Source organism: Rana temporaria, chromosome 4 (genome assembly GCF_905171775.1).
Source record: "Rana temporaria chromosome 4, aRanTem1.1, whole genome shotgun sequence".
Lineage (NCBI taxonomy): Eukaryota > Metazoa > Chordata > Amphibia > Anura > Ranidae > Rana > Rana temporaria.
Window position 1 is genome coordinate 480,366,203 of NC_053492.1, and position 27,694 is coordinate 480,393,896.

At 51.8% G+C, this 27,694-nt stretch overlaps 1 protein-coding gene and 1 pseudogene across 2 annotated transcripts in view; one reads left to right on the forward strand and one right to left on the reverse strand.

Annotated features, from left to right (window-relative positions):
* The window catches only part of BABAM2 (BRISC and BRCA1 A complex member 2), a 221,894-nt gene that overhangs the window by 150,643 nt on the left and 43,557 nt on the right, over positions 1-27,694 (reverse strand). For both annotated transcript variants that reach the window (XM_040351858.1, XM_040351857.1), the window contains exon 6: positions 14,334-14,408. In XM_040351858.1, the coding sequence (XP_040207792.1) occupies positions 14,334-14,408 (75 nt within the window). The remainder of the gene's footprint in view (positions 1-14,333; positions 14,409-27,694) is intronic.
* Positions 17,458-18,760, forward strand: LOC120938138 (annotated as a pseudogene).

Genomic DNA, 27,694 nt, shown 5'->3' on the forward strand with positions numbered 1-27,694 from the left:
AGGTTTTATCTAAAAATATACGGTAATCTGATTATTGAAAAGGGCCTAAAGGAGAAGCCAGGGGAAGGTAAACTATAAGCACATCACCCTTCAGTAGTAATTGTCTGTGAGCACAAGAGACTCCTCAGCGGGTAACACAACGCCGCCGGAGAACGAAGGTACTTGTGGGGGGTGAAAAGTTCACCCAGAAAAGGGTCATTATCATCCCATCCACGTCTTCCCGGGTCTGTAAACAGAGGTGACTGCAGAGAGGAGACGGGGCTGAAAACCTCCCGCAGTGAGACAACCCCCCTCCCCCCCCCCCCCCCCCCACACTTTTCACAGATTTGTATCATTTATCATTTTCCTTCCACTTCACAATTATGTGACACTTTGTGTTGGTCCATCACATAAAATCCCAATAAAATACATTTACGTTTTTGGTTGTAACCTGAGAAAATGTGGGAAATTTTAAGGGGTATGAATACTTTTTCCAGGCACTGTATATAGAGGGGTATGAATACTTTTTCCAGGCACTGTACATGGGATCCTCCATCCTGCATGGTGTGAAAGGACTGAGGATTTGCACACCTTTTGTTTTGATGCAGCTGGAAAGTATTTAGCCGATTTAGGCTGCATTCACACCTCGGCGTATATACGCCTGAAGCGCGACGCTCGTGCCGCTGGAGGGGCGAATTTCCATTGATGTCTATGAGATGGTTCACATCTCACGCCGAACGCCGTACGCCTGCCACCTGAAAACAAGTCCCAGACACTTTTTTTCAGGTGTTATTGGCGTTCGGGCATAGACATCAATGGAAATTATTTGTTTAAAAAAAAAAAAAAGTAAACAAATCGCGGCAAAATATGCCGCGTACGCGGCGTTACAATGTGAATGCAGCCTTAAACTGAGGGTTCCGGGTTAAATGATTCTACTTGTAGCAGACTAGAGGCATGAGACCCCATACACAGTACTACATTATTATGTATTGGGGTTGTTGGGTGTTGATGGTGGAATCCTTGGAGGTGGCGTCAATGGTGGAATCCTTGGCGGTGGTGTCGATGGTGAAATCCTTGGCGGTGGTGTCGATGGTGAAATCCTTGGCGGTGGTGTCGATGGTGAAATCCTTGGCGGTGGTGTCGATGGTGAAATCCTTGGCGGTGGTGTCGATGGTGGAATCCTTGGCGGTGGTGTCGATGGTGAAATCCTTGGCGGTGGTGTCGATGGTGAAATCCTTGGCGGTGGTGTCGATGGTGAAATCCTTGGAGGTGGCGTTTATGGTGGAATCCTTGGTCGTGGTGTCGATGGTGAAATCCTTGGCCGTGGTGCTGATGGTGGAATCCTTGGTCGTGGCGTTTATGGTGGAATCCTTGGTCGTGGCGTCGATGGTGGAATCCTTGGTTGTGGTGTCGATGGTGGAATCCTTGGTTGTGGTGTCGATGGTGGAATCCTTGGAGGTGGTGTCGATGGTGGAATCCTTGGAGGTGGTGTCGATGGTGGAATCCTTGGAGGTGGTGTCGATGGTGGAATCCTTGGAGGTGGTGTCAATGGTGGAATCCTTGGAGGTGGTGTCGATGGTGGAATCCTTGGAGGTGGTGTCGATGGTGGAATCCTTGGTGGTGGTGTCGATGGTGGAATCCTTGGAGGTGGTGTCGATGGTGGAATCCTTGGAGGTGGTGTCGATGGTGGAATCCTTGGAGGTGGTGTCGATGGTGGAATCCTTGGAGGTGGTGTCGATGGTGGAATCCTTGGAGGTGGTGTCGATGGTGGAATCCTTGGTCGTCGTGTCGATGGTGGAATCCTTGGTCGTCGTGTCGATGGTGGAATCCTTGGTCGTCGTGTCGATGGTGGAATCCTTGGTCGTCGTGTCGATGGTGGAATCCTTGGTCGTCGTGTCGATGGTGGAATCCTTGGTCGTCGTGTCGATGGTGGAATCCTTGGTCGTCGTGTCGATGGTGGAATCCTTGGTCGTCGTGTCGATGGTGGAATCCTTGGTCGTCGTGTCGATGGTGGAATCCTTGGTCGTCGTGTCGATGGTGGAATCCTTGGTCGTCGTGTCGATGGTGGAATCCTTGGTCGTCGTGTCGATGGTGGAATCCTTGGTCGTCGTGTCGATGGTGGAATCCTTTGCCGTCGTGTTGATGGTGGAATCCTTGGCGGTGGTGTTGATGGTGGAATCCTTGGTTGTGGTGTTGATGGTGGAATCCTTGGTCGTGGCGTCAATGGTGGAATCCTTGGCGGTGGCGTCAATGGTGGAATCCTTGGTCGTGGTGTTGATGGTGGAATCCTTGGTTGTGGTGTTGATGGTGGAATCCTTGGTCGTAGTGTTGATGGTGGAATCCTTGGTTGTGGTAATGATGGTGGAATCCTTTCCGCAGAGCTGTGACAGAAGAACACAGTGATTATTGCTAGAGGCTATAGCCACTGGCAATAATCGCAAGCTAAAAACCCAACACGCTGGTTGTACCCAAGCCTGCCCATAGATGGATCAAACCTTGGCCAGTCCCTGGTGGACCAGCCGAGATTCGATCAATCTATGGCTGGCTTAAGACATATATGCATTGAGTTTATAACCCAACCCCCTGTGATGAAGGTAGAGGTCCTGACAGCGGAGGGTCTCTTGTGAAATGAAAAGTTTGATGGGTGTGCCGCAGGTCAAAGTCTAGCGCTGTGAATGCTGGGTAACGATCAGTCAGCGGCCATTGTCTCGTGACAATGCAGCCTCTTCTGTGCTTCAAAAGACGGCAAAAAGAGAATTAAATCCAAAACCAACACAGCAGAAGAGAAAGGGGAACGCCTCTGAACGATCCTCTTCTTGTTTTGTGTCAGAGGGACGGAGGCGGAGAGAGACGATCGCTGAGCTGTGCCCTGCAATTATTCCGCGACATTCCAAGTGGCTTATCCAATATTTAAGGTCACATATTACAGCAATGACACAGATTACAAGTTACGACAGGAGGGCGAGCTGCAACCAGTCACCCAATATTAAGGAGCTGAAGAGACGATCGAGGGACAACGTCAGGAAATATTAAGAGGGCAAAGTGCCAAACGTCTGACACAGCGTAACAAGGTGATGTTCAGCGCAACTACTACAGAATACACAGTGACTAATGTCCAAACTCTGCAAGTCTTCTTGGTACAGAAACTGAAACAGAAACACAATGGATGAATTTGATGGTAAAGGGAAAGGAAGCTGCAATATTCACTTAGAGGTGCGTTTATAAAAAAAAAAAAAAACAGCCCGGTAAATTACAAAAAAAAAATGTAATAGGGTTTTGTGCCGATCACTGTTCTCCTTGCTGGAGGGGAAGCTGTACCTGAGGAGCTGCAGTGCAAGGATCTCCCTGCTTCTGCTTCATCCATTCTGTGAATGAGCGCGACCCTCAATATCTCGTTGCTTCTGGTACATAACCCCACCAGCCAGCAGATCACTGGACATCAGGAGCAAACCCCTGTTCCTCCACCATTATGGCCCCCTTCACAGAAACACAATGCATCTAAGGTTCTGCTACCTCTGACTGCATGTCTCACCAGAATTGGAGGGAGATTTGGTGATGTCACCATTATGCTGATCTCTGTTCTCCTTGCTGGAGGGGAAGCTGTATCTGAGGACCTGCAGCGCAAGGATCTCCCTGCTTCATCCATTCTGTGAATGAGCGCGACCCTCAATATCTCGTTGCTTCTGGTACATAACCCCACCAGCCATCAAATCACTGGACATCAGGCGCAAACCCCTGTTCTTCCACCAATATGGCCACCTTCACAGAAACACAGTGCATCTAAGGTTCTGCTACCTCTGACTGCATGTCTCACCAGAATTGGAGTGAGATTTGGTGATGTCACTATTGTGCCGATCACTGTTCTCCTTGATGGAGGGGAAGCTGTACCTGAGAACCTGCAGTGCAAAGATCTCCCTGCTTCTTCGGTATTCATTCTGGTGATATCTGCTCCCTCAATATCTCCTGTTGCTTTTTGATCAGAATTCCACCAGCCATTAGATCACTAATCCTCAGGAGCAAATCCCTGCTCCTCCACCAATATGGCTGCCTCCACAAAAGAAAACCTAGTGCATACACGGCACTATTACCTCTGACTGCTAGTCTCACCAGAATTGGAGGGAGATTTGGTGATTTCAAAACATTACTGCTCACTCTTCTCCTTGATGGAGGGGAAGCTGTACCCAAGGACCTGCAGTGCAAGGATCTCCCTGCTTCTACTTCATCCAGTCTGTGGAAATCTGTTCTTGCAATATTTCCTGCTGCTTCTTGATCATAACCCCACCAGTCATCAGATAACTAGTCATCAGAAGCAAACCCCTGCTCCTCCACCAATATGGCTGTCTCCACAAAGAAACACAGTGCATACAACTCACTGCTACCTCTGACTTCTACTCTCACCAGATTTGGAGTGATATTTGGTGGTGCCACTATGTTTCTACTCACTGATCTCCTTGCTGGAGGGGAAGCCGCACCTGAGGACCTGCAGTGCAAGGATCTCCCTGCTTCATCCGTTCCGAGGATCTATGCTCCTTCATTATCTCCTGTTGCTTCTGGTATATAACCCCACCAGCCATCAAATCACTGGACATCAGGAGCAAACCCCTGTTCCTCCAGCATTATGGCCACCCTCACACAAACACAGTGCATCTAATGCCCCGTACACACGATCAGGATTTCCGATGGAAAAAGTCTGACTGACTTTTTCCTTCGGAAATTCCACCCGTGTGTATGCCATCCGAAATTCTGAGCAATTCCGTCAGAGTTTAGATAGAGAACATGTTCTCTTTTACTCCGATGGAATTCCGTCGGAATTACGATGTGATTTTGGTCAGACAAAGGTTCGACCGTGTGTACGGAGCTCAAGGCTCTGCTACCTCTGACTGAATGCCCTCACCAGAATTGGAGTGAGATTTGGTGATGTCACTATTGTGCCGTTCGCTGTTCTCTTTGCTGGAGGGGAAGCTGTACCTGAGGACCTGCAGTCCAAGGATCTCCCTGCTTCTACAGTATCCATTCTGTTGATATCTGCTCCCTCAAATGTCTCATCAGAACTCCACCATCCATTAGATCACTAATCCTCATGAGAAAATCCCTGCTCCTCCACCAATATGGCTGCCCCCACAAAGGAAACAGTGTATATACAGCACTGCTACCTCTGACTGCTAGTCTCACCAGAATTGGAGGGAGATTTGGTGATTTCACAAGGTTACTGCTCACTCTTCTCCTTGCTGGAGGGGAAGCTGTACCCAAGCTGTACCCAAGCTAAAACACAACGACGTGCTGAAAAAAACTAAGTTCAATGCTTCCAAGCATGCGTCGACTTGATTCTGAGCATGCGTGGATTTTTAACCGATGGTCGTGCCTACGAACGATCGGTTTTGACCTATTGGTTACCAATCCATAGGTTAATTTTAAAGCAAGTTGTCTTTTTTTTAACCTATGGTTAAATAACCTATGGGGCTCACACATGATCGGCTTTGACCGATGAAAACGGTCCTTCAGACTGTTGTCCTCTGGTTAACCTATCGTGTGTACGAGGCCCAAGTCATCTTTGACTCAGACATGACTATGGACGCACAAATAAGATCAGTAGTCAGCGAATCTCACCATCTCCTCCGCCTACTGCGCAGACTCATCCCCTTCATCCCAGAAGAGGACACAGCAGTGTCATAAATTCCCGATTCGACTACGCAAACTCCCTCTACATAGGACTACCTAAATACCAGATTGCGTGTCTAGAAGTCATCCAGAACACGGCAGCCAGACTGGTAACAGGGAAAAAACCCTGGGAATCAATCGCCCCGTCCCTGGGGACCCTCCTATTGGATAGCCTTAAAGGATCGGGTCACATTCAAGACCCTCGGCCTCACACACAAATGCTCACAAGGAAACGATCCTCAATACCTATGCGAGAAGATAAAACCCCACGCTACCAATCGCATCCTCCGGTCAACTGACCAAAACCTCCTCCAAATCCCGCTACAAATCTAAGGGAGAACGAAGATTTGCAGCCCAAGGACCTCGGCTCTGGAACGCTCTACCCACGACCATCCGCATGGAAGAAAACCATCAGGCTTTTAGGAAAAAACTAAAGACTCATCTCTTCTGAAGGATCAGGAAGACACCGGATGCAAAAAGCGCCTTGAGGCGATTTAGTTCGTATTTGTAGCACTAGACAAGTTACTCACTCAATTATTCTGTTGGTGTTGTATATCACTGTAACGGTATGGCCCGTGGGACCCAGAGGCTCTTGAAGGGGTACTCCTGGTTCAGCTTCACCAATGACTCTTGGGTCTAGGGTCATCCTATGTCCACTAGGGGCATAGGATGACTGAGAAATGATATCTTGAATTACATGAGATGGGACAACAATTGCTGTGATTGCATTCTATTGTCTATTGTGTTAATTAAGTCTGGCTCCTAAGATATTTTATGGTGCTATGCTAACTAACCCTGTATTGTGTGAAAGTTCTATTGATGCTAGTATGTGTTGTGAGTTAGCACACTCTAAAGGGCAGACGTCTGACTTAGGTTCACTAAAGGAATGTGTATTGTGTAGCAGGTGAGAATAGCTTATCGCAGAGTCAGAACGTCTGGGTAAATGACTAGTAATTAGTTCATGTAGATTATCTGAATGTCATTATCTAAAGGAATGTGTATTGAGCACTCATACACATTCGTGTTTTTCGTGTTGTGGGTGGAGTTAAGCCATTGTTTCTTGGGGCTTCAAACTGTATATAACAAACCTGGGTTTACCATTAAAGTATCCAGTCTGTTTGGAACCAGAGAACAGAGCTGTGTCTCGTTATTCTGGGGGGAAAATCCAATGGGTCCTGTCTGCTGGATTGTGGAGTGTCCATAAGCTGTCGTGGGTTGGTGGAATGGAATATCGTAAACGGCGTTAACCCCAGACCGTTACAATCACTTTGAGTTGCAGCTTGTTATTATTTAGTTATAATAGCGCAGTTTTTTCTTTTTCATCGGGAGCAAACCCCTGCTCCTCCACCAATACGGCCGGGAGATCCGTGCACTGCAGGTCCTCAGGTACAGCTTCCTCTCCAGCAAGGAGAACAGTGAGCTGCACATAGACACGGTGCAGAACAAGGGATGGTAAGCCAGCAATGGGGAACAGATCAGCTGCAAGGAGACCACAGAGAATGTCCTCTGCTTGGTACTAGCGTTCACAGCACAGGTCCTCTTTAAGAAGTCCACAGATGATTTCACTTGCAGTAGGTAAAACCGTATATCAGTATTAGAACGAGAAATGTGTATTTAGCCGCTTGCCTACTCTTACACTTTAAAATAAACAAAGTACTAATTAGCGATGCCAACCTCTCATCTCTCTCAGTTTCGCCAATTAATGACATATTTCCGATGCTTAGAGAGGCACCGGCGGCGCACGCTGCCGCTAGATTGAACGTGAATCACACACAGATCGCGGCCAGTTCCTCTCGCTGACGAAACTCATTACAGGAGGCTGCCAGAGCCGTAAAAGATGAAGTGGATTAATTAAAAAACAAAAACATAATTTTCCGGTGTCGTTGACGCACGTAATTAAGATGTCACTGCCATGGAATTAAAAGCAACGCTTCAATCTGGAGCTTCGGGTACCTTCTACAACTGGCTGAGTACTCTCTATTGTAGTCTGCCAAAGGGGAAAGGTTCAACAACAAGAGATGGAGGGTGCAAAGGAAGGACAGATGTTACATGAGTAAGAAAGACCCGCTTTACGCGTCACAGCAAAGGCCACACCCACTGACCCGCTAAATCGCTGCCATGAAAAATACAAATTCTCCAAAATGTAAAGTGTATGTAAAAAAAAAAACGTACATTTCCAAATGTAAAGGAAGAGTTGGGAGAGGACTGACGGTGCTTAGCAGATAATAGTGGAAACCGTTAGTATAGAAAAAGTAACATTTATTTAACCGCTTGCCGACCGCTAAACACGCACTTTTACGTCGACAGAATGGCACAGCTTCGCAAATGGGCGTATATATACGTCCCCTTTAATTTGCCAGCCATGCGCGCGAGCTCCGTGACCGTGCCCGTGGGACCCGCGGCCTCGATGTCCGCCGGTGTCCCGCAATCGGGTCACAGAGCTGAAGAACGGGGAGATGTCAGTGTAAACACAACATCTCCCCGTTCTTCCTAGTGACACTGATCGTCTGTTCCCTGTCATCGGGAACAGCGATCAGTGATGTGTCATGGTAAGCCACGCCCCCTAACAGTTAGAACACATTCCTCCTGCTTTGTGATGAAACGTCTTCCCTTGGTGTAGTCAGGGCCCTCAGACGTTGTGATGGAACTTCTTCCCTTGGTGTGTTTAGGGCCCCTCTTGCTTTGTGATGGAACGCCTTCCCTTGGTGTGTTTAGGGCCCCTCCTGCTTTGTGATGGAACTTCTTCCCTTGGTGTAGTCAGGGCACCTCTTGCTTTGTGATGGAACTTCTTCCCTTGGTGTAGTCAGGGCACCTCTTGCTTTGTGATGGAACTTCTTCCCTTGGTGTAGTCAGGGCACCTCTTGCTTTGTGATGGAACTTCTTCCCTTGGTGTAGTCAGGGCACCTCTTGCTTTGTGATGGAACTTCTTCCCTTGGTGTAGTCAGGGCACCTCTTGCTTTGTGATGGAACGCCTTCCCTTGGTGTAGTCAGGGCCCTCCTGCTTTGTGATGGAACGCCTTCCCTTGGTGTAGTCAGGGCCCCTCCTGCTTTGTGATGGAACGCCTTCCCTTGGTGTGGTTAAGGTTTCTCCTGCTTTGTGATGGAACTCTTTCCTTTGGTGTGGTCAGGGCCCCTCCTACTTTGTAATGAAACGTCTATACTTGGTGTGGTCAAGGACCCTCCTGCTCCCCAACGATGGGGCTCAATTCCTTCCAATGACACCAACAATGGGGCTCAATTCCTCCCAATGACACCAACAATGGGGCTCAATTCCTCCCAATGACACCAACAATGGGGCCTAGTTTTTTTTCCCAACCACACCAACAATGGGGCCCAATGACATCAGTGATGGGTCACTTTTCCTCCCAATGACACCAACGATGAGGCACAATTACTCCCATTGAAACAAACAACGGGGCATTATTTTTTTCCCCAGTGATTTTGGGTCTTTTTCACTGACCTCTGGCCCTCGTAAAGTCTGAAGAACAGTAAACTGGTCCTTTGTTTAGGAAGTTTGGAGACCCCTGCTCCTGTTTGGAGACTGGTCACACCATGTCTTTATGGAGCTGGCTTTGTACACAGGGGGGGGGGGGGCACAGTCATGGTGGAACAGAAAAGGGTCTTCACCAAACTGTTACCACAAGGTTGGAAGAGCCCAATTGTCTCCAATGTCTTTGTATGATGGAGGATCACCGGGACCCTTCACTGGGGAAACATGAAGTTCATCATTTGGAGGGGGTCCGAATACCCTTGGCCATACACGGTCTATATATATCTACATCTACTGTAGACCCGTGTATCCATCCAACACATCATTTCCCGATTTTCTAAGGAGTACAAAAATACTTTTCCTGGAGTATTTCCTAAAGCTTCTGGTAAACTTCTTATAACATGAGTCAAACATTCCTTTATCTTATCTCGCCTTCATTATCCACTTAACGCCCGCCGCACGCCTTTTTTACGTCCGCAAAATGGCACGTACAGGCAGATGGGCGTATATATACGTCCCTGCCTTCTAGCGGGTGGGGGGTCCGATCGGGACCCCCTCCGCTGCGTGCGGCTTACCTCGGGGAGTGATCCGGGATGACGGCGCGGCAATAGCCGCTCCGTCGCGATCGCTCCCCGGAGCTGAAGAACGGGGAGAGCCGTATGTAAACACGGCTTCCCCGTGCTTCACTGTGGCGGCTGCAATCAATCGAGTGATCCCTTTTATAGGGAGACTCGATCGATGACGTCAGTCCTACAGCCACACCCCCCTACAGTTGTAAACACACACTAGGTGAACCCTAACTCCTACAGCGCCCCCTGTGGTTAACTCCCAAACTGCAACTGTCATTTTCACAATAAACAATGCAATTTAAATGCATTTTTTGCTGTGAAAATGACAATGGTCCCAAAAATGTGTCAAAATTGTCCGAAGTGTCCGCCATAATGTCGCAGTCACAAAAAAAATCGCTGATTGCCACCATTAGTAGTAAAAAAAAAAAAAAAAAAAATGCAATAAAACTATCCCCTATTTTGTAAACGCTATAAATTTTGCGCAAACCAATCGATAAACACTTATTGCGATTTTTTTTAACAAAAATAGGTAGAAGAATACGTATCGGCCTAAACTGAGGAAAATAAAATTTTTATATATGTTTTTGGGGGATATTTATTATAGGAAAAAGTAAAAAATATTGCATTTTTTTCAAAATTGTCGCTATATTTTTGTTTATAGCGCAAAAAATAAAAACCGCAGAGGTGATCAAATACCACCAAAAGAAAGCTCTATTTGTGGGGAAAAAAGGACGCCAATTTTGTTTGGGAGCCACGTCGCACGACCGCGCAATTGTCTGTTAAAGGGACGCAAAACCTGGCCTGGGCATTTAGCTGCCTAAAGGTCCGGGCCTTAAGTGGTTATAGAAGACATTCGATGTTAATGAAGACAAATGTTCTCCATCTTCAACCGCAATCGGCCAGCACCAGGCGGACACGGGCTTGGCTTTACCGTAGACGAGCCTTTCCCACAACCTGTAACGTGTTCAGAGACGTCCAGGAGAAGATCTGGAAACACGAGGGCGGAAGGAGGAGACAACAAACCGCTGATAAGGGACGGGCCCGGTGCTGCCAGGAGAGGAGAAAGGAGGGAAATTCATTCTGCTTTAGAATAACGTCTAGACGAAAACTATTAGGCAGCGTGCCGCAAACCAAAGTCATCTGCAGCCCAGACCCCCGAGGACGGGGAAATCTGCTCCTAGCTCTGCTGATCTATGGCAGAGTGTGGCGCATATTACGGAAACCTGGCTTAGCATGTTACACCGGGCAGGCCTGTAAATAAGTACGCCCCCCCCCCCCCCCCACCACCGCCCCCTTCTACCCAATGAGGAGAGTCCTGAAACCCAGAGATTTCCTTTTAGAGGCGCCGCGAGAAAAGGTAGAAGAACGCCGGCCAGGATCAGGGCAATTTATCATCCATTCGGAATAAGCGAACAAGAAATAAAAATCTGTAACACTCGAACACTCGACTTTCCTGGAAATTGTCCACCCTTGTCGACGTGTCATGTGATGCAGCAGATTTTGCATATGTCTGGTTTACATGCCAAAGGATTTGTCTTGTGACCCGGGAATCCCTGCCAGATAGTCCTGAGCTTCAATCCTCCCTCCGGCCTTTCCTTCAGTCCTGCACAGGTTTCCCGGCCCCTCTCCTGGACTGAAATGGCTTCCTCTGATTCCATGGCACACTGTGAGTTTCTCACATTGTGCATGAGAAGCACAGAGGTGAGCATTGAGGAGGTTTGGGGTGTGGGGGGTTGGGGTACAGAGGTGAGAAAGGAAGATGGTTTGGGGTACAGAGGTGAGGGGGGGGTTGGGGTACAGAGGTGAGAAAGGAGGGGGGTTGGGGTACAGAGGTGAAAAAGGAGTGGGGCGTGTGTACAGAGGTGAGAAAGGAGGGGGGGTTTGGGGTACAGAGGTGAGAAAGGAGGGGGGGTTTGGGGTACAGAGGTGAGAAAGGAGGGGGGTTTGGGGTACAGAGGTGAGAAAGGAGGGGGGTTTGGGGTACAGAGGTGACCGGGGGGGTTGGGGTACAGAAGTGAGAAAGGAGGGGGGTACACAGGTGAGAAAGGAGGGGGGTACACAGGTGAGAAAGGAGGGGGGTTGGGGTACAGAGGTGAGAAAGGAGGGGGGTTTGGCGTACAGAGGTGACCGGGTGGGGGGGTTGGGGTACAGAGGTGAGAAAGGAGTGGGGTTGGGGTACAGAGGTGAGAAAGGAGTGGGGTTGGGGTACAGAGGTGAGAAAGGAGGGGGGTTTGGGGTACAGAGGTGACCGGGGGGGGGGGGGTTGGGGTACAGAGGTGAGAAAGGAGAGGGGGTTTGGGGTACAGAGGTGAGAAAGGAGGGGGGTTTGGGGTACAGAGGTGACCGGGGGGGTTGGGATACAGAGGTAAGAAAGGAGGGGGGTTGGGGTACAGAGGTGAGAAAGGTGGGGGGTTTGGGGTACAGAGGTGAGAAAGAAAGATGGTTTGGGGTACAGAGGTGAATGGGGGGGGGGGTTGGGGTACAGAGGTGAGAAAGGAGGGGGGTTGGGGTACAGAGGTGAAAAAGGAGTGGGGTGTGTGTACAGAGGTAAGGAGGGGGGTTTGGGGTACAGAGGTGAGAAAGGAGAGGGGTTTGGGGTACAGAGGTGAGAAAGGAGGGGGTACACAGGTGAGAAAGGAGGGGGGTACACAGGTGAGAAAGGAGGGGGGTTGGGGTACAGAGGTGAGAAAGGAAGATGGTTTGGGGTACAGAGGTGAGTGGGGGGGGGGGTTGGGGTACAGAGGTGAAAAAGGAGTGGGGCGTGTGTACAGAGGTGAGAAAGGAGGGGGGTTTGGGGTACAGAGGTAAGAAAGGAGGGGGGTTTGGGGTACAGAGGTGAGAAAGGAGGGGGGGTTTGGGGTACAGAGGTAAGAAAGGAGGGGGGTTTGGGGTACAGAGGTGAGAAAGGAGGGGGGTTTGGGGTACAGAGGTGACCGGGGGGGTTGGGGTACAGAAGTGAGAAAGGAGGGGGGTACACAGGTGAGAAAGGAGGGGGGTACACAGGTGAGAAAGAAGGGGGGTTGGGGTACACAGGTGAGAAAGGAGGGGGGTTTGGCGTACAGAGGTGACCGGGTGGGGGGGGGGTTGGGGTACAGAGGTGAGAAAGGAGTGGGGTTGGGGTACAGAGGTGAGAAAGGAGGGGGGTTTGGGGTACAGAGGTGACCGGGGGGGGTTGGGGTACAGAGGTGAGAAAGGAGGGGGGTTTGGGGTACAGAGGTGAGAAAGGAGGGGGGTTTGGGGTACAGAGGTGACCGGGGGGGTTGGGATACAGAGGTAAGAAAGGAGGGGGGTTGGGGTACAGAGGTGAGAAAGGTGGGGGGTTGGGGTACACAGGTGAGAAAGGAGGGGGGTTGGGGTACAGAGGTGAGAAAGGAGGGGGGTTTGGGGTACACGGGTGAGAAAGGAGGGGGGTTGGGGTACAGAGGTGAAAAAGGAGGGGGGCTGGGGTACAGAGGTGAGAAAGGAGGGGGGTTTGGGGTACAGAGGTGAGAAAGGATGGGGGTTTGGGGTACACGGGTGAGAAAGGAGGGGGGCTGGGGTACAGAGGTGAGAAAGGAGGGGGGTTTGGGGTACAGAGGTGAGAAAGGAGGGGAGTTTGGGGTACAGAGGTGACCGGGGGGGGTTGGGGTACAGAGGTGAGAAAGGAGGGGGAGTTGGGGTACAGAGGTGAGGAAGGTGGGGGGTTTGGGGTACAGAGGTGAGAAAGGAGGGGGGTTTTTGGTACAGAGGTGAAAAAGGAGGGGGGTTGGGGTACAGAGGTGAGCGGGGGGTTGGGGTTCAGAGGTGAGAATTGAAGGGGCTTGGGGTGTGGAGGTAAGCAGGGGGAGGGGTTTGGAGTACAGAGGTAAGCAGAGAGGAGGTTTGTGGTGTGGAGGTGAGCAAGGGAAGGGGTTTAGCGTACAGAAGTGAGCAGAGAGGGGGGGATTGGGGTCCAAAGATGAGCAGAGAGGGGGTTAGAATACAGAGATTAGCAGGGGGGGTTGGGGTACAGAGATGAGCAAAGTGGGATTGGGGTGCAGAGGTTAGAGGAGAAAGTGCGATGCGATTTGGGCTGCAAATCGCACCGGAATACAGAAATCGTGGCGCATGCATTACTTGTAACAAAACATGGCGGATCAAACCTCCTGGAACTGCAGTATTAAGCAGTTTGGCGCCTTGAATCGCGCTGCATTTGGGGTGCTGTGTGTGTCCCCCATGTTGGAGTATTTCTCACATTCTCAGTGGGGTTCATATAAAGCCTTGTGTATGACCGGTCTATATCTACACACTTTATACAAATGACCGCATGATGTACACCTATAATCCCTTGATGGAAATCCGGTCCAGCTGGGCCGACGTTCGCTCACATGTGCGGTGAGGAGGCCCATGTGTCCCTCAGTGAATGCTTCACCTACATTTCACAATCGCATGCATTGCATATGGTTGCAGCGGGGGCCCCACAAACTTGCACGGGTTGCATCAGCTGAATCGAGATCTGCACCCCGACTAGGGCCCCCGACTCGTAATGGATCAGCACAGCCGCAGTAATCTGTAGCGGATTCTAGCTGCACATTCTTTGCTACACTGGATGTAAAATATATTCAGATTGTACATGACAGGTCCTCTTTGGTGTAATAAATACAGCGGTCAGACTTTACCTTGAGCAGGTAGATGGGAATATTACTGAAGTCCACTGGCAGCTTTACGAGGAAGCGGGCTGAGAATTCCCCGGTCTGAAAAACAGGAAGGAAAGAAAAAATCACAAACAGCCCGAGAATTATCACCGGGGACTGCCGGGACAAATGTACAATGATAGCCAATTACCAGTCTTCCCCTATTGTCATAACTCTTTACTTCCTCATGTTCTGCATTTCCCGGTCCCTGTATTTAAATACCAGGATCCTTTGCTTTGTTAAAAAGACAGCTCGGGCCGCAATACTCACCTTTAATCTGGAGCTGGCCCTTACAGTACCTCTTTTATGTCAGATGATGTCCTCAGTCTTCCAATTATTTTAATGATGCCAACCGTCCCTTAATCTGGAAGACTGAGGACATACTGTGAGTGTGGGGAGGCGGAGGGGAGGAGGAGAGGGGAGGAGAGGAGAGGGGAGGAGTGGAGAGGAGAGAGGAGAGGGGAGGGGAGAGTAGGGGAGGGGAGGGAAGGAAAGGGGAGGGAAGGAAAGGGGAGAGTAGGGGAGGAGAGGGGAGAGTAGGGGAGGAGAGGGAAGGAAAGGGAGGAGAGGGGAGAGGAGGAGGGGAGGAGGGGAGGAGAGGGGAGAAGAGGAGAGGAGAGGAGAGGGGAGGGGAGGGGAGGAGAGGAGTGGAGTGGAGAGGAGAGGAGAGAGGAGAGGGGAGGAGTGGAGAGGAGAGAGGAGAGGGGACGGGAGAGTAGGGGAGGGGAGGGAAGGAAAGGGGAGAGTAGGGGAGGAGAGGGGAGAGTAGGGGAGGAGAGGGAAGGAAAGGAAGGAGAGGGGAGAGGAGGAGGGGAGGAGGGGAGGAGAGGGGAGAAGAGAGGAGTGGAGAGGAGAGGAGAGGAGAGAGGAGAGGGGAGGAGTGGAGAGGAGAGAGGAGAGGGGAGGGGACAGGAGAGTAGGGAAGGGGAGGTAAGGAAAGGGAGGAGAGGGGAGGAGAGGGGAGAGGAGGGGAGGGGAGGAGAGGGAAGGAAAGGGAGGGGAGGAGAGGGAAGGAAAGGAAGAAGAGGAGGAGAGGAGGAGGGGAGGAGAGGGGAGAGGATGGGAGGGGAGGAGAGAGAGGAGGGGAGGAGAGGGGAGAGGAGGAGGGGAGGAGAGGGGGGAGGAGGAGGGGAGGAGAGGGGAGAGGAGGAGGAGAGGGGAGGGGAGGGGAGAGGAGGAGGGGAGGGGAGGAGAGGAGGGGAGGAGAGGAGGGGAGGAGAGGAGGGGAGGGGGGGGGGGGAGGGGAGAGGAGGGGGGGAGGGGAGAGGAGGAGAGGAGGGGAGGGGAGGGGGGGAGAGGAGAGGAGGGGAGGGCAGGAGAGGAGGGGAGGGGCAATGTTGACATTATGACATCAGCACAGCATCAAAATAGCAAGAAATGCCGGCAACACGATTGCTTCTTCTTACAAATCTTTATTTGGCACTAACAGTAGTGCCACTTTAATAGTGCTAACGCGTTTCGGCCAGAGCCTTCCTCTTGGCCAGGGGTCTCCAAAGTACGGCCCGCTGGGACATCGTCACACTCACTCCATGGTCGGTTCCTGCTCAGACTATGTCGGGTAGCAGGAACTGCGCTGCATAATCACCCCCAAAAGTATGTAGCGCAGGTCCTGCAGCCCGATGGAGCCTGTGCGACCCGGCGCCTCACTTAGTTGTTGATTGCTAGGACATACTGCACGTCCTGGGTCCCGCCCCTTTAGGCTACTAGGTGTCTGTGTAACAGCCAGGCGGGAGCCGGGAGGTGCAGAACAGCACTGAAGCCGGACACAGACGTAAGAGGGACACTGCTGGTGGTGTTGGGGGACACAAGTGTGCGGCGGGGGCTCTTTTGAGGGACACAATTGTGCTGGGGTCTCTGATTTGCGACATAAATGTGGAAGGGGGGCTCTAAGGAGGACACAATTGTGCTGGGGTATCTGATGGGGGGGCATAAATTGCTGTAATATTAATATATATGTATATGTATTTTATATATATGGTGTTATATTTAGGTATTCTAGGACACGTCCATTGTACAGGTCACATTGGTATCTGTTCTAATCGAATTGCACATATCAAAGAGGACTTGTTGATGTTAATAGGCAAGAATACAAATGAGGGCAGGTGATGACTGCAGCTGTTTCCGGTGTCTTGACGAGATGGTTCCTCTATCGGATAGGGTCCGGCCTTGCCTGTGCAGGCGCTGCGCTTGCGCAGTCGGAGGCTACGGAAATCTCTGAGTCCAAACAGCTGTAAAACGGAGCATGCGCAATGAACACAGTGGTTATATATGCCCCCCCTCCGCTCGCTGGTTATACATGCCCCCCCTCCGCTCGCTGGTTATACATGCCCCCCCTCCGCTCGCTGGTTATACAAGCCCCCTCCGCTCGCTGGTTATACAAGCCCCTCTGCTCGCTCTATACAGCAAGGGGCAGAGGTTATACACGCCCCTCCGCTCGATGGCCAGTGCTTTTGAGAAAAGCACTGCCCATCATAAAGCAGTGACTATCATGCGGCCTCTTATAAGCATATCCACCCCTTAGAGAAAAGTATCTGATACTTGCTGTATAGAGCGAGCGGAGGGGGCTTTTATAACCAGCGAGCGGAGGGGGCGTGTATTAACAACCCCAAGCATCGGGTCAGGAGCGAGCGCAGTGTTCATTGCACATGCTCCGTTTACAGCTGACAAACAGCTGTTCGGACTTGGAGATTTCCGTAGCCTCCGACAGCACAAGCGCGGTGCCTGCGCAGTCGAGGCCGGACCCTATCCGATAGAGGAACCATACCGTCAGAACACCGGCTGGGGGTCCTTATCTGCCACTCTGAAAGACAGAGGGTAGATCAAGGACCTAATGGAGGCGACCAATCAAATTGCTCAGCCATTCAGTGTATAGGCAATATAATCTGGAGTCCTGTCTTGTCATATCCTATGATTATGAAGGCACAGGTCTAGGAAAAGTTGGGACTCTGAAGGCCGGTATTCGTTGTCATATTTACTCTGTTGGATTTTTGGCATCTTTTGCAAGTATTGGACTTTGTTCTGTGTTGGAAGTCAAGTGCGTCTCTCTGGAAGAACCGGCTGGAAAATTACTTACATCATTATAATAAATAAATATTTATTATCTACACCCACGAAACGACTCGGCATCGCTGTTCTCTGTGCGCTCTACATGGACAAGATCTCATCATGTCGTCTGACGAAGGAAAGCTTTTTATTGGAGGTCTGAGCGTTGATACCAACGAGCAGAGTCTGGAAGACATATTTAGTAAATACGGACCTGTCGCTGAGGTGCTTGTGGTGAAGGATCGGGAGACCAAAAGATCGCGTGGCTTTGGATTCGTCACTTTTGAGAAACCCGATGATGCGAAAGATGCCATGCAAGCGATGAATGGAATGTCATAGGCCCAGATTCAAGAAGCAATTGCGCCTGTGTAACCATAGGTTACGCAGCGCAATTGCTTACTTGCTCCGGCGTAGCGAATGCTCCTGATTCAGGAACATCGTAACGCCGACTGCAGCCTAAAATCTGCGTGGCATAAGGCTCTTATGCCACGCAGATTTTAGGCTGCATTCTTGCGTTGACCGCTAGGGGGCGCTCCCATTGTGATCAGCGTATAGTATGGAAATTGCATACTAACACCGATTCACAATTGTTGCGCGGGCCCTGCGTACGCAAGTTACGTCGTTTCCGTACGGCGTGCTTAGCGTAAGGCTGCTCCTGCTAATAGCAGGTGCAGCCAATGCTAAGGATACCCGATGTTCCCGCGTCGCGACGTTCGAATTTTACGTTGTTTGCGTAAGTGAATAGTGAATGGCGCTGGATGCCATTCACGTTCACTTTGAAGCAAATGACGTCCTTGCGACGTCATTTGCCGCAATGCACGTCGGGAAAGTTTCCCGACGGAGCATGCGCTCTACGCTCGGCGCGCCTAATTTAAATGATTCCCGACCCCGGCGGGATCATTTACATTGCGCGCGCTTACGCCGGGCAATTTTGCCGGCACGCCCTCGCAATTTACGGAGCTACTGCTCCGTGAATCGAGGGCAGCGCAAAATATTTTGCGGGGGCGCAGGGCAAAATCGTTGCCCTGTGCCTCCGCAAATAAAGCGCAAATGTACCTGAATCTGGGCCACTGGATGGACGGCAGATTAGAGTTGATCAGGCCAGGAAGTCCCCAAGTGACAGAAGATAGGCGGGTCATCTGGAGGAGGAAGAGGTGGAGGTGACCGTGGTTATTGAAGCAGCCGATTTGACAACGGAGGTGGCTATGGTGGTGGATTTCAGGATTATGGCAGTGGCGGGAATCAAGGAGGTTATGGGGATGGCTCAGGAGGAAGCTCCCACAGAGACGGTTATGACAGCTAAGCTGCAAACGAGTAAAATACCTTCCCGACTCAAGAAGATCGACCTCCAATCGTCTGCATTTAGAAAGATGTTTGGAGATTCGCTGAATAAATAATGTGTAGTTTGTCAACTTGTGTTCACTTTTTTTTTATATAAAGTTGGTTCATCTTTGACAGCCTCACTGGTAGAACGTGAACAGCTGTTCAGAGGGCGTTTATCCTTCGGGTACGTTGACTTTTTGGTTTCATACGGCTGTTCTGAGGCTGGAGATATGTGAAGCTCTTATTTGTAAATGAGAAGATTCCTACTACAGCGCGGTCTTACTAGATCTCTCGCTGTTATGGAAATAGTCATGGGATTGAAACCGTCAGCTCATTTTGAGCTCTTATTGTTTAAAATACTTTTTTTTGTGTGAGGTAGTGCAGAGCCTAGGCGTGTGCTGCAAATGACAGCTATGCCACCTTTGATATTACCATGTATACTCGAGTATAAGCCGAGTTAGGGCTCTTTCACACGTCCGTTCCGTTCGTCCGTTTTTTGGACGTCCGTTAACGGACCGCAATGCTTCCCTATGGGCTAGCGTCCGTTACCATCCGTCTGCGTTCAGTTCCGTTTTTTTGGATGGAAGAAAACCCTATTTTTCTTCCGTCTAAAAAACGGAACGGACGAAAAACGGACAGTTTTTGCATCAGTTTTTTTTTTTTTTTTGGGGGGCTTTTTATATAGAAAAACGGATGTTAGCGGAACGGATGATAAACGTCCGTTCCGTTTTTTAGACGGAAGAAAAATAGGGTTTTCTTCCGTCCAAAAAAACGGAACTGAACGCAGACGGATGCTAACGGACGTTAGCGGATGCTCATCCGCTAACGGACGCTAGCCCATAGGGAAGCATTGCGGTCCGTTAACGGACGTCCAAAAAACAGACGAACGGAACGGACGTGTGAAAGAGCCCTTATACTTGAGTCACCTTTTTGCGCCTTATCTCCCGTAGGTCCCCTGCCACTTGGCACACATGTAGCCCAACTCTTTATCTACAAGTGTGCAAAGTTTGTTGTCTCCCATGTTAAACGGTAATTTCTCTGGTGACTTTAGGGACCCGGTACTGGACGGTCGTAGGTCCTCTGGACCACAGACTTCAGCTGGGGAGCACTGATTTTTCAAAACTGGGCACACCTTCCATAAACTCCCATGTTAAATGGCAGTCTAGTCATGGGCACAGTGAGGCATGGGCACAGTCAGGCATGCAGATGGACACCCTCGGCTTATACTCGAGTCACCTTTTTGCGCCTGATCTCCTGGATTTTGGGGACCCAGTACCGGCCGGACGTAGGTCCCCTGGCACACATGTAGCCCAACTCTTTCTCTACAAGTGTGCAAAGTTTGTTGTCTGGGGGACTTACGGCTGGGGAGCACTGATTTTTCAAAACCGGGCACCCCTTCCATAGACTCCCATGTTAAACGGTAATTTCTCTGGTGAATTTGGGGACCCAGTACTGAATGGTTGTAGGTTCCCTGGACCCCAAACTTGACACACATGTAGCCCAATTTCTCCTTTACAAGTGTGCAAAGTTTGTTGTCTGGGGGACCTACGGCCGGGGAGCACCGACTTTTCAAACCTGGGCACCCCTTCCATAGACTCCAATGTTAAACGTTAGTCTAGGCATGGGCACAGTGAGGCATGGGCACAGTGAGGCATGGGCACAGTGAGGCATGGGCACAGTGAGGCATGCAGATGGACACTCCAGGCTTATACTCGAGTCAATACGTTTCCCAGTTTTTTGTGGTAAAATGAGGTGCCTCGGCTTATATTCGGGTCGGCTTATACTCCGGTATATACGGTAACTAAAGTGAACAAATGATCTGTCACAAGACGTTCTTAAAATGTTTGTTTGTATTGTCCTTTTTTTTATTCAAATATTTCATTTGAATAATGTAGTGAAGTAGTTTTCGGGGGTGTAGATAATATTTAGTAATTATAATGATGTAAGTTATTTTCTAGCAGCAACCCGGTTCTTCCAGAGAGACGCACTTTATTTTGACTTCCCTCCTGGGAACTACATCTGTGCGGCGGGACGCTCTCTACGTGTTAGAGACCTCAAGGAGGTGTGAATTACTGGGCGTGCCGCAATGCATACTGGGAAATGTAGTTCTTACATGAACGAGCGCCGCAAACCAGGAAGTGAATGAGAGAACAGAAACTAGCATGCCGGAGGTGATATAGATGAAGGAATTTAATAACAGAATCATTACACTATTCTGTCTGTCTACCGCGCACACATTCATTTCAGGCAAAAAAATGTTTTCCTTTACAACTCCTTAGGGTTAGGGGTAGGGTGTTAGGGGTAGGTTTAGGGTTAGGGGTTGGGGTTAGGTTTAGGGTTAGGGGGTTAGGGGTAGGTTTAGGGTTAGGGGTAGGTTTAGGGTTAGGGGGTTAGGGTTAGGGTGTTAGGGGTAGGTTTAGGGTTAGGGGTTGGGGTTAGGGTGTTAGGGGTATGTTTAGGGTTAGGGTTAGGGTGTTAGGGGTAGGTTTAGGGTTAGGGGTTGGGGTTAGGGTGTTAGGGGTATGTTTAGGGTTAGGGGGTTAGGGGTTGGGGTGTTAGGGGTAGGTTTAGGGTTAGGGGGTTAGGGGTTGGGGTTAGGGTGTTAGGGGTAGGTTTAGGGTTAGGGGTTGGGGTGTTAGGGGTAGGTTTAGGGTTAGGGTGTTAGGGGTAGGTTTAGGGTTAGGGGGTTAGGGTGTTAGGGGTTGGGGTTAGGGTTAGGGGGTTAGGGGTTGGGGTGTTAGGGGTAGGTTTAGGGGGTTAGGGTTAGGGTTAGGTTTAGGGTTAGTGGTTAAGGTGTTAGGGGGTTAGGGTTAGGTTTAGGGTTAGGGTGTTAGGGTTAGGGGGTTAGGGGTAGGTTTAGGGGGTAGGTTTAGGGGGTTAGGGGTAGGTTTAGGTGGTTAGGGGGTTAGGGGTAGGTTTAGGGTTTCCCATTGAAGAATATGGCTAGGACTCAGGATTTGGAACAGGGACCTCCCCCAAAGGTCAGAAGGCGGGTTCCCAGAGTTCAAAGGTCACATGGCGTGGCAGACCCACCCCCACCAAAGTGTACCGCCTACCTCAACTAAGTCGGAGAATGAACAAGTTGGGGTAAGCGTGCCGCTTCGCAAAAAAAAAAAAATGGCCTGGTTGTGAAGGGGGGGTAAATCTTCCGGAAGGCAAACGGTTAAGCAATCACTCGAATTCCCTCATCAACACAGTCAGGGTAGATGGGGGGAATCTCTCCTGCGGAGCTGTTGTATTCCGACAGGGGGAGCCTTCCCCACCGGCACAACACAATGATCACTGCTGACGGCTAGAACAAAAGCCAGACAGGCTAGATGTACAACCAGCCTGCCCGTCGATGTCTCAAATCCGGCTGCTTCAGTTTCGCTCTGTCTAGGGCCCGCTTTAGATCTACAGTGATTGAACGGACATGGTTTGATCTCTGATTGGCCTGTCCTGCAATTGCTTTTAGTGCAGCAATGGTTCAGCAAAGATGCTGGCTGTACTGCGCTCCTCCAGAAGTGGGAGGAGTCTACAGATTGTATAATGAATGGCATCGCGCAGGAGGAGTTCAGCGACCGAAAGATGTCCCAACAACAAAGGAGAGCAGAATCATCCTATGTGCTGACCTTTCACCCCGAGGACACTCCCAGCATGCAGTGCAGCTCCTGCACCCCGCCAATTTATTACACCAGGAAGCTGCGCCCTCCTTCAGGACACTCCCAGCATGCAGTGCAGCTCCTGCACCCCGCCAATTTATTACACCAGGAAGCTGCGCCCTCCTTCAGGACACTCCCAGCATGCAGTGCGGCTCCTGCACCCCGCCCATTTATTACACCAGGAAGCTGCGCCCTTCTTCAGGACACTCCCAGCATGCAGTGCGGCTCCTGCACCCCGCCAATTTATTACACCAGGAAGCTGCGCCCTTCTTCAGGACACTCCCAGCATGCAGTGCGGCTCCTGCACCCGCCCATTTATTACACCAGGAAGCTGCGCCCTCCTTCAGGACACTCCCAGCATGCAGTGCGGCTCCTGCACCCCGCCCATTTATTACACCAGGAAGCTGCGCCCTCCTTCAGGACACTCCCAGCATGCAGTGCGGCTCCTGCACCCCGCCCATTTATTACACCAGGAAGCTGCGCCCTTCTTCAGGACACTCCCAGCATGCAGTGCGGCTCCTGCACCCCGCCAATTTATTACACCAGGAAGCTGCGCCCTCCTTCAGGACACTCCCAGCATGCAGTGCGGCTCCAGCACCCCGCCAATTTATTACACCAGGAAGCTGCGCCCTCCTTCAGGACACTCCCAGCATGCAGTGCGGCTCCTGCACCCCGCCCATTGATTACACCAGGAAGCTGCGCCCTCCTTCAGGACACTCCCAGCATGCAGTGCGGCTCCTGCACCCGCCCATTGATTACACCAGGAAGCTGCACCCTCCTTCAGGACACTCCCAGCATGCAGTGCGGCTCCTGCACCCCGCCCATTGATTACACCAGGAAGCTGCGCCCTCCTTCAGGACACTCCCAGCATGCAGTGCGGCTCCTGCACCCCGCCCATTGATTACACCAGGAAGCTGCGCCCTCCTTCAGGACACTCCCAGCATGCAGTGCGGCTCCTGCACCCGCCCATTGATTACACCAGGAAGCTGCGCCCTCCTTCAGGACACTCCCAGCATGCAGTGCGGCTCCTGCACCCGCCCATTGATTACACCAGGAAGCTGCGCCCTTCTTCAGGACACTCCCAGCATGCAGTGCGGCTCCTGCACCCGCCCATTTATTACACCAGGAAGCTGCGCCCTCCTTCATGACACTCCCAGCATGCAGTGCGGCTCCTGCACCCGCCCATTGATTACACCAGGAAGCTGCGCCCTTCTTCAGGACACTCCCAGCATGCAGTGCGGCTCCTGCACCCCGCCCATTGATTACACCAGGAAGCTGCGCCCTCCTTCAGGACACTCCCAGCATGCAGTGCGGCTCCTGCACCCCGCCCATTGATTACACCAGGAAGCTGCGCCCTCCTTCAGGACACTCCCAGCATGCAGTGCGGCTCCTGCACCCGCCCATTGATTACACCAGGAAGCTGCGCCCTCCTTCAGGACACTCCCAGCATGCAGTGCGGCTCCTGCACCCCGCCCATTTATTACACCAGGAAGCTGCGCCCTCCTTCAGGACACTCCCAGCATGCAGTGCGGCTCCTGCACCCCGCCCATTTATTACACCAGGAAGCTGCGCCCTTCTTCAGGACACTCCCAGCATGCAGTGCGGCTCCTGCACCCCGCCAATTTATTACACCAGGAAGCTGCGCCCTCCTTCAGGACACTCCCAGCATGCAGTGCGGCTCCTGCACCCCGCCCATTGATTACACCAGGAAGCTGCGCCCTCCTTCAGGACACTCCCAGCATGCAGTGCGGCTCCTGCACCCGCCCATTGATTACACCAGGAAGCTGCACCCTCCTTCAGGACACTCCCAGCATGCAGTGCGGCTCCTGCACCCCGCCCATTGATTACACCAGGAAGCTGCGCCCTCCTTCAGGACACTCCCAGCATGCAGTGCGGCTCCTGCACCCCGCCCATTGATTACACCAGGAAGCTGCGCCCTCCTTCAGGACACTCCCAGCATGCAGTGCGGCTCCTGCACCCGCCCATTGATTACACCAGGAAGCTGCGCCCTCCTTCAGGACACTCCCAGCATGCAGTGCGGCTCCTGCACCCGCCCATTGATTACACCAGGAAGCTGCGCCCTTCTTCAGGACACTCCCAGCATGCAGTGCGGCTCCTGCACCCGCCCATTTATTACACCAGGAAGCTGCGCCCTCCTTCATGACACTCCCAGCATGCAGTGCGGCTCCTGCACCCGCCCATTGATTACACCAGGAAGCTGCGCCCTTCTTCAGGACACTCCCAGCATGCAGTGCGGCTCCTGCACCCCGCCCATTGATTACACCAGGAAGCTGCGCCCTTCTTCAGGACACTCCCAGCATGCAGTGCGGCTCCTGCACCCGCCCATTTATTACACCAGGAAGCTGCGCCCTCCTTCATGACACTCCCAGCATGCAGTGCGGCTCCTGCACCCGCCCATTGATTACACCAGGAAGCTGCGCCCTCCTTCAGGACACTCCCAGCATGCAGTGCGGCTCCTGCACCCGCCCATTTATTACACCAGGAAGCTGCGCCCTCCTTCATGACACTCCCAGCATGCAGTGCGGCTCCTGCACCCGCCCATTGATTACACCAGGAAGCTGCGCCCTTCTTCAGGACACTCCCAGCATGCAGTGCGGCTCCTGCACCCGCCCATTGATTACACCAGGAAGCTGCGCCCTTCTTCAGGACACTCCCAGCATGCAGTGCGGCTCCTGCACCCCGCCCATTGATTACACCAGGAAGCTGCGCCCTTCTTCAGGACACTCCCAGCATGCAGTGCGGCTCCTGCACCCGCCCATTTATTACACCAGGAAGCTGCGCCCTCCTTCAGGACACTCCCAGCATGCAGTGCGGCTCCTGCACCCGCCCATTGATTACACCAGGAAGCTGCGCCCTCCTTCAGGACACTCCCAGCATGCAGTGCGGCTCCTGCACCCGCCCATTTATTACACCAGGAAGCTGCGCCCTCCTTCAGGACACTCCCAGCATGCAGTGCGGCTCCTGCACCCCGCCCATTGATTACACCAGGAAGCTGCGCCCTTCTTCAGGACACTCCCAGCATGCAGTGCGGCTCCTGCACCCGCCCATTTATTACACCAGGAAGCTGCGCCCTCCTTCAGGACACTCCCAGCATGCAGTGCGGCTCCTGCACCCCGCCCATTGATTACACGAGGAAGCTGCGCCCTCCTTCAGGACACTCCCAGCATGCAGTGCGGCTCCTGCACCCGCCCATTGATTACACCAGGAAGCTGCGCCCTCCTTCAGGACACTCCCAGCATGCAGTGCGGCTCCTGCACCCGCCCATTGATTACACCAGGAAGCTGCGCCCTCCTTCAGGACACTCCCAGCATGCAGTGCGGCTCCTGCACCCCGCCCATTTATTACACCAGGAAGCTGCGCCCTCCATCAGGACACTCCCAGCATGCAGTGCGGCTCCTGCACCCCGCCCATTTATTACACCAGGAAGCTGCGCCCTCCTTCAGGACACTCCCAGCATGCAGTGCGGCTCCTGCACCCCGCCCATTGATTACACCAGGAAGCTGCGCCCTTCTTCAGGACACTCCCAGCATGCAGTGCGGCTCCTGCACCCGCCCATTTATTACACCAGGAAGCTGCGCCCTCCTTCAGGACACTCCCAGCATGCAGTGCGGCTCCTGCACCCGCCCATTGATTACACCAGGAAGCTGCGCCCTCCTTCAGTACACTCCCAGCATGCAGTGCGGCTCCTGCACCCGCCCATTGATTACACCAGGAAGCTGCGCCCTCCTTCTACCTGGAAAGGAGTTTCTGGGGAAATCCCCAAGTGTGAAGTGTGTCCTTGTAGAAACCCGAGCGACTTCCTCCTCCCGCCCATCACTGAGAATTCATTTCCTCACTTTGCATAAAACACTTGAGTGTCAGGAACACGACCTTCCCCATTGTAAGGTACAGAGAGAAGGGCTTACAGAGGGCGCCATCAGCTGGTGGTCTATGGAGGTGCAAATGTCCTAGATACACCGATTCAGAAATTTACGTACGCCCAGCGCTATTTTTTTACGTTGTTTACGTTAGGCTTTTTCGGCGTAAGGTTTCTCCCGCTATTATAAGGCGCAGCCAATGTTAAGTATGGCCGTCGTTGCCGCGTCGAATTTAGAATTTTTTACGTCGTTTGCGTAAGTCGTTCGCGAATAGGGCTGGACGTAATTTACGTTCACGTCGAAACCAATGACGTCCTTGAGGCGTACTTTGGAGCAATGCACACTGGGAAATTCCACAGACGGCGCATGCGCCGTTCGGGAAAAACGTCAATCACCAAAAATTAACATAAAACACGGCCCCTCATCCTCATTTGAATTGCGCGCGCTTACGCCGGACCCATTTACGCTACGCCGTCGTAACTTAGAAGGCAAGTGCTTTGTAAATACTGCACTTGCCTCTCTAACTTACGGCGGCGTAGCGTAAATACGATACGCTGCGCCGCCATAACAATGCGCGCCCCTACCTGAATCTAGCCCTTAATATTCTGTGTGGCCACCATTATTTTCCAGCAAAATTTCTCAAATTTACACCGGTATACAAGCTGAACACTCCCCCCCCCCCCAGTGTACACTCCCCCCCCCCCAGTGTACACTCACTACACAACATTGGCCCGGATTCAGAGAGCAATTGCGCCTGCGTAACCATAGTTACGCAGCGCAATTGCTTGCTTGCGCCGGCGTTGCGAATGCTCCTGATTCAGGAACATCGTAACGCCGACTGCAGCCTAAAATCTGCGTGGCATAAGGCTCTTATGCCCTCATATCTTAGGCTGCATTCTTGCGATGACCGCTAGGGGGCGCTCCCATTGTGGTCAGCGTATAGTATGCAAATTGCATACTAACACCGATTCACAATGTTGCGTGGGCCCTGCGTACGCAAGTTACAGAGTTTCCGTACGGCGTCTTTAGCGTAAGGCTGCCCCTTCTAATAGTAAGGGCAGTCAATGCTAAAGCATACCCGCCGTTCCCGCGTCGCGAAATTTGAATTTCACGTCGTTTGCGTAAGTGATTCGTGAATGGCGCTGGACGCCATTCACGTTCACTTTGAAGCAAATGACGTCCTTGCGACGTCATTTGCCGCAATGCACGTCGGGAAAGTTTCCCGACGGCGGATGCGCTTTGCCATCGGCGCGGGAACGCGCCTAATTTAAATGATTCCCGCCACCTGCGGGATCATTTAAATTGCGCGCGCTTACGCCGGGCAATTTTGCCGGTGCGCCCTCGCAATTTACGGAGCTACTGCCCTGTGAATCGAGGGCAGCGGCGCAAAGTTGCGGGGGCGCAGGGCAAAAACGTTGCCCTGTGCCTCCGTAATTTATGCGCAATTCTTACTGAATCCGGG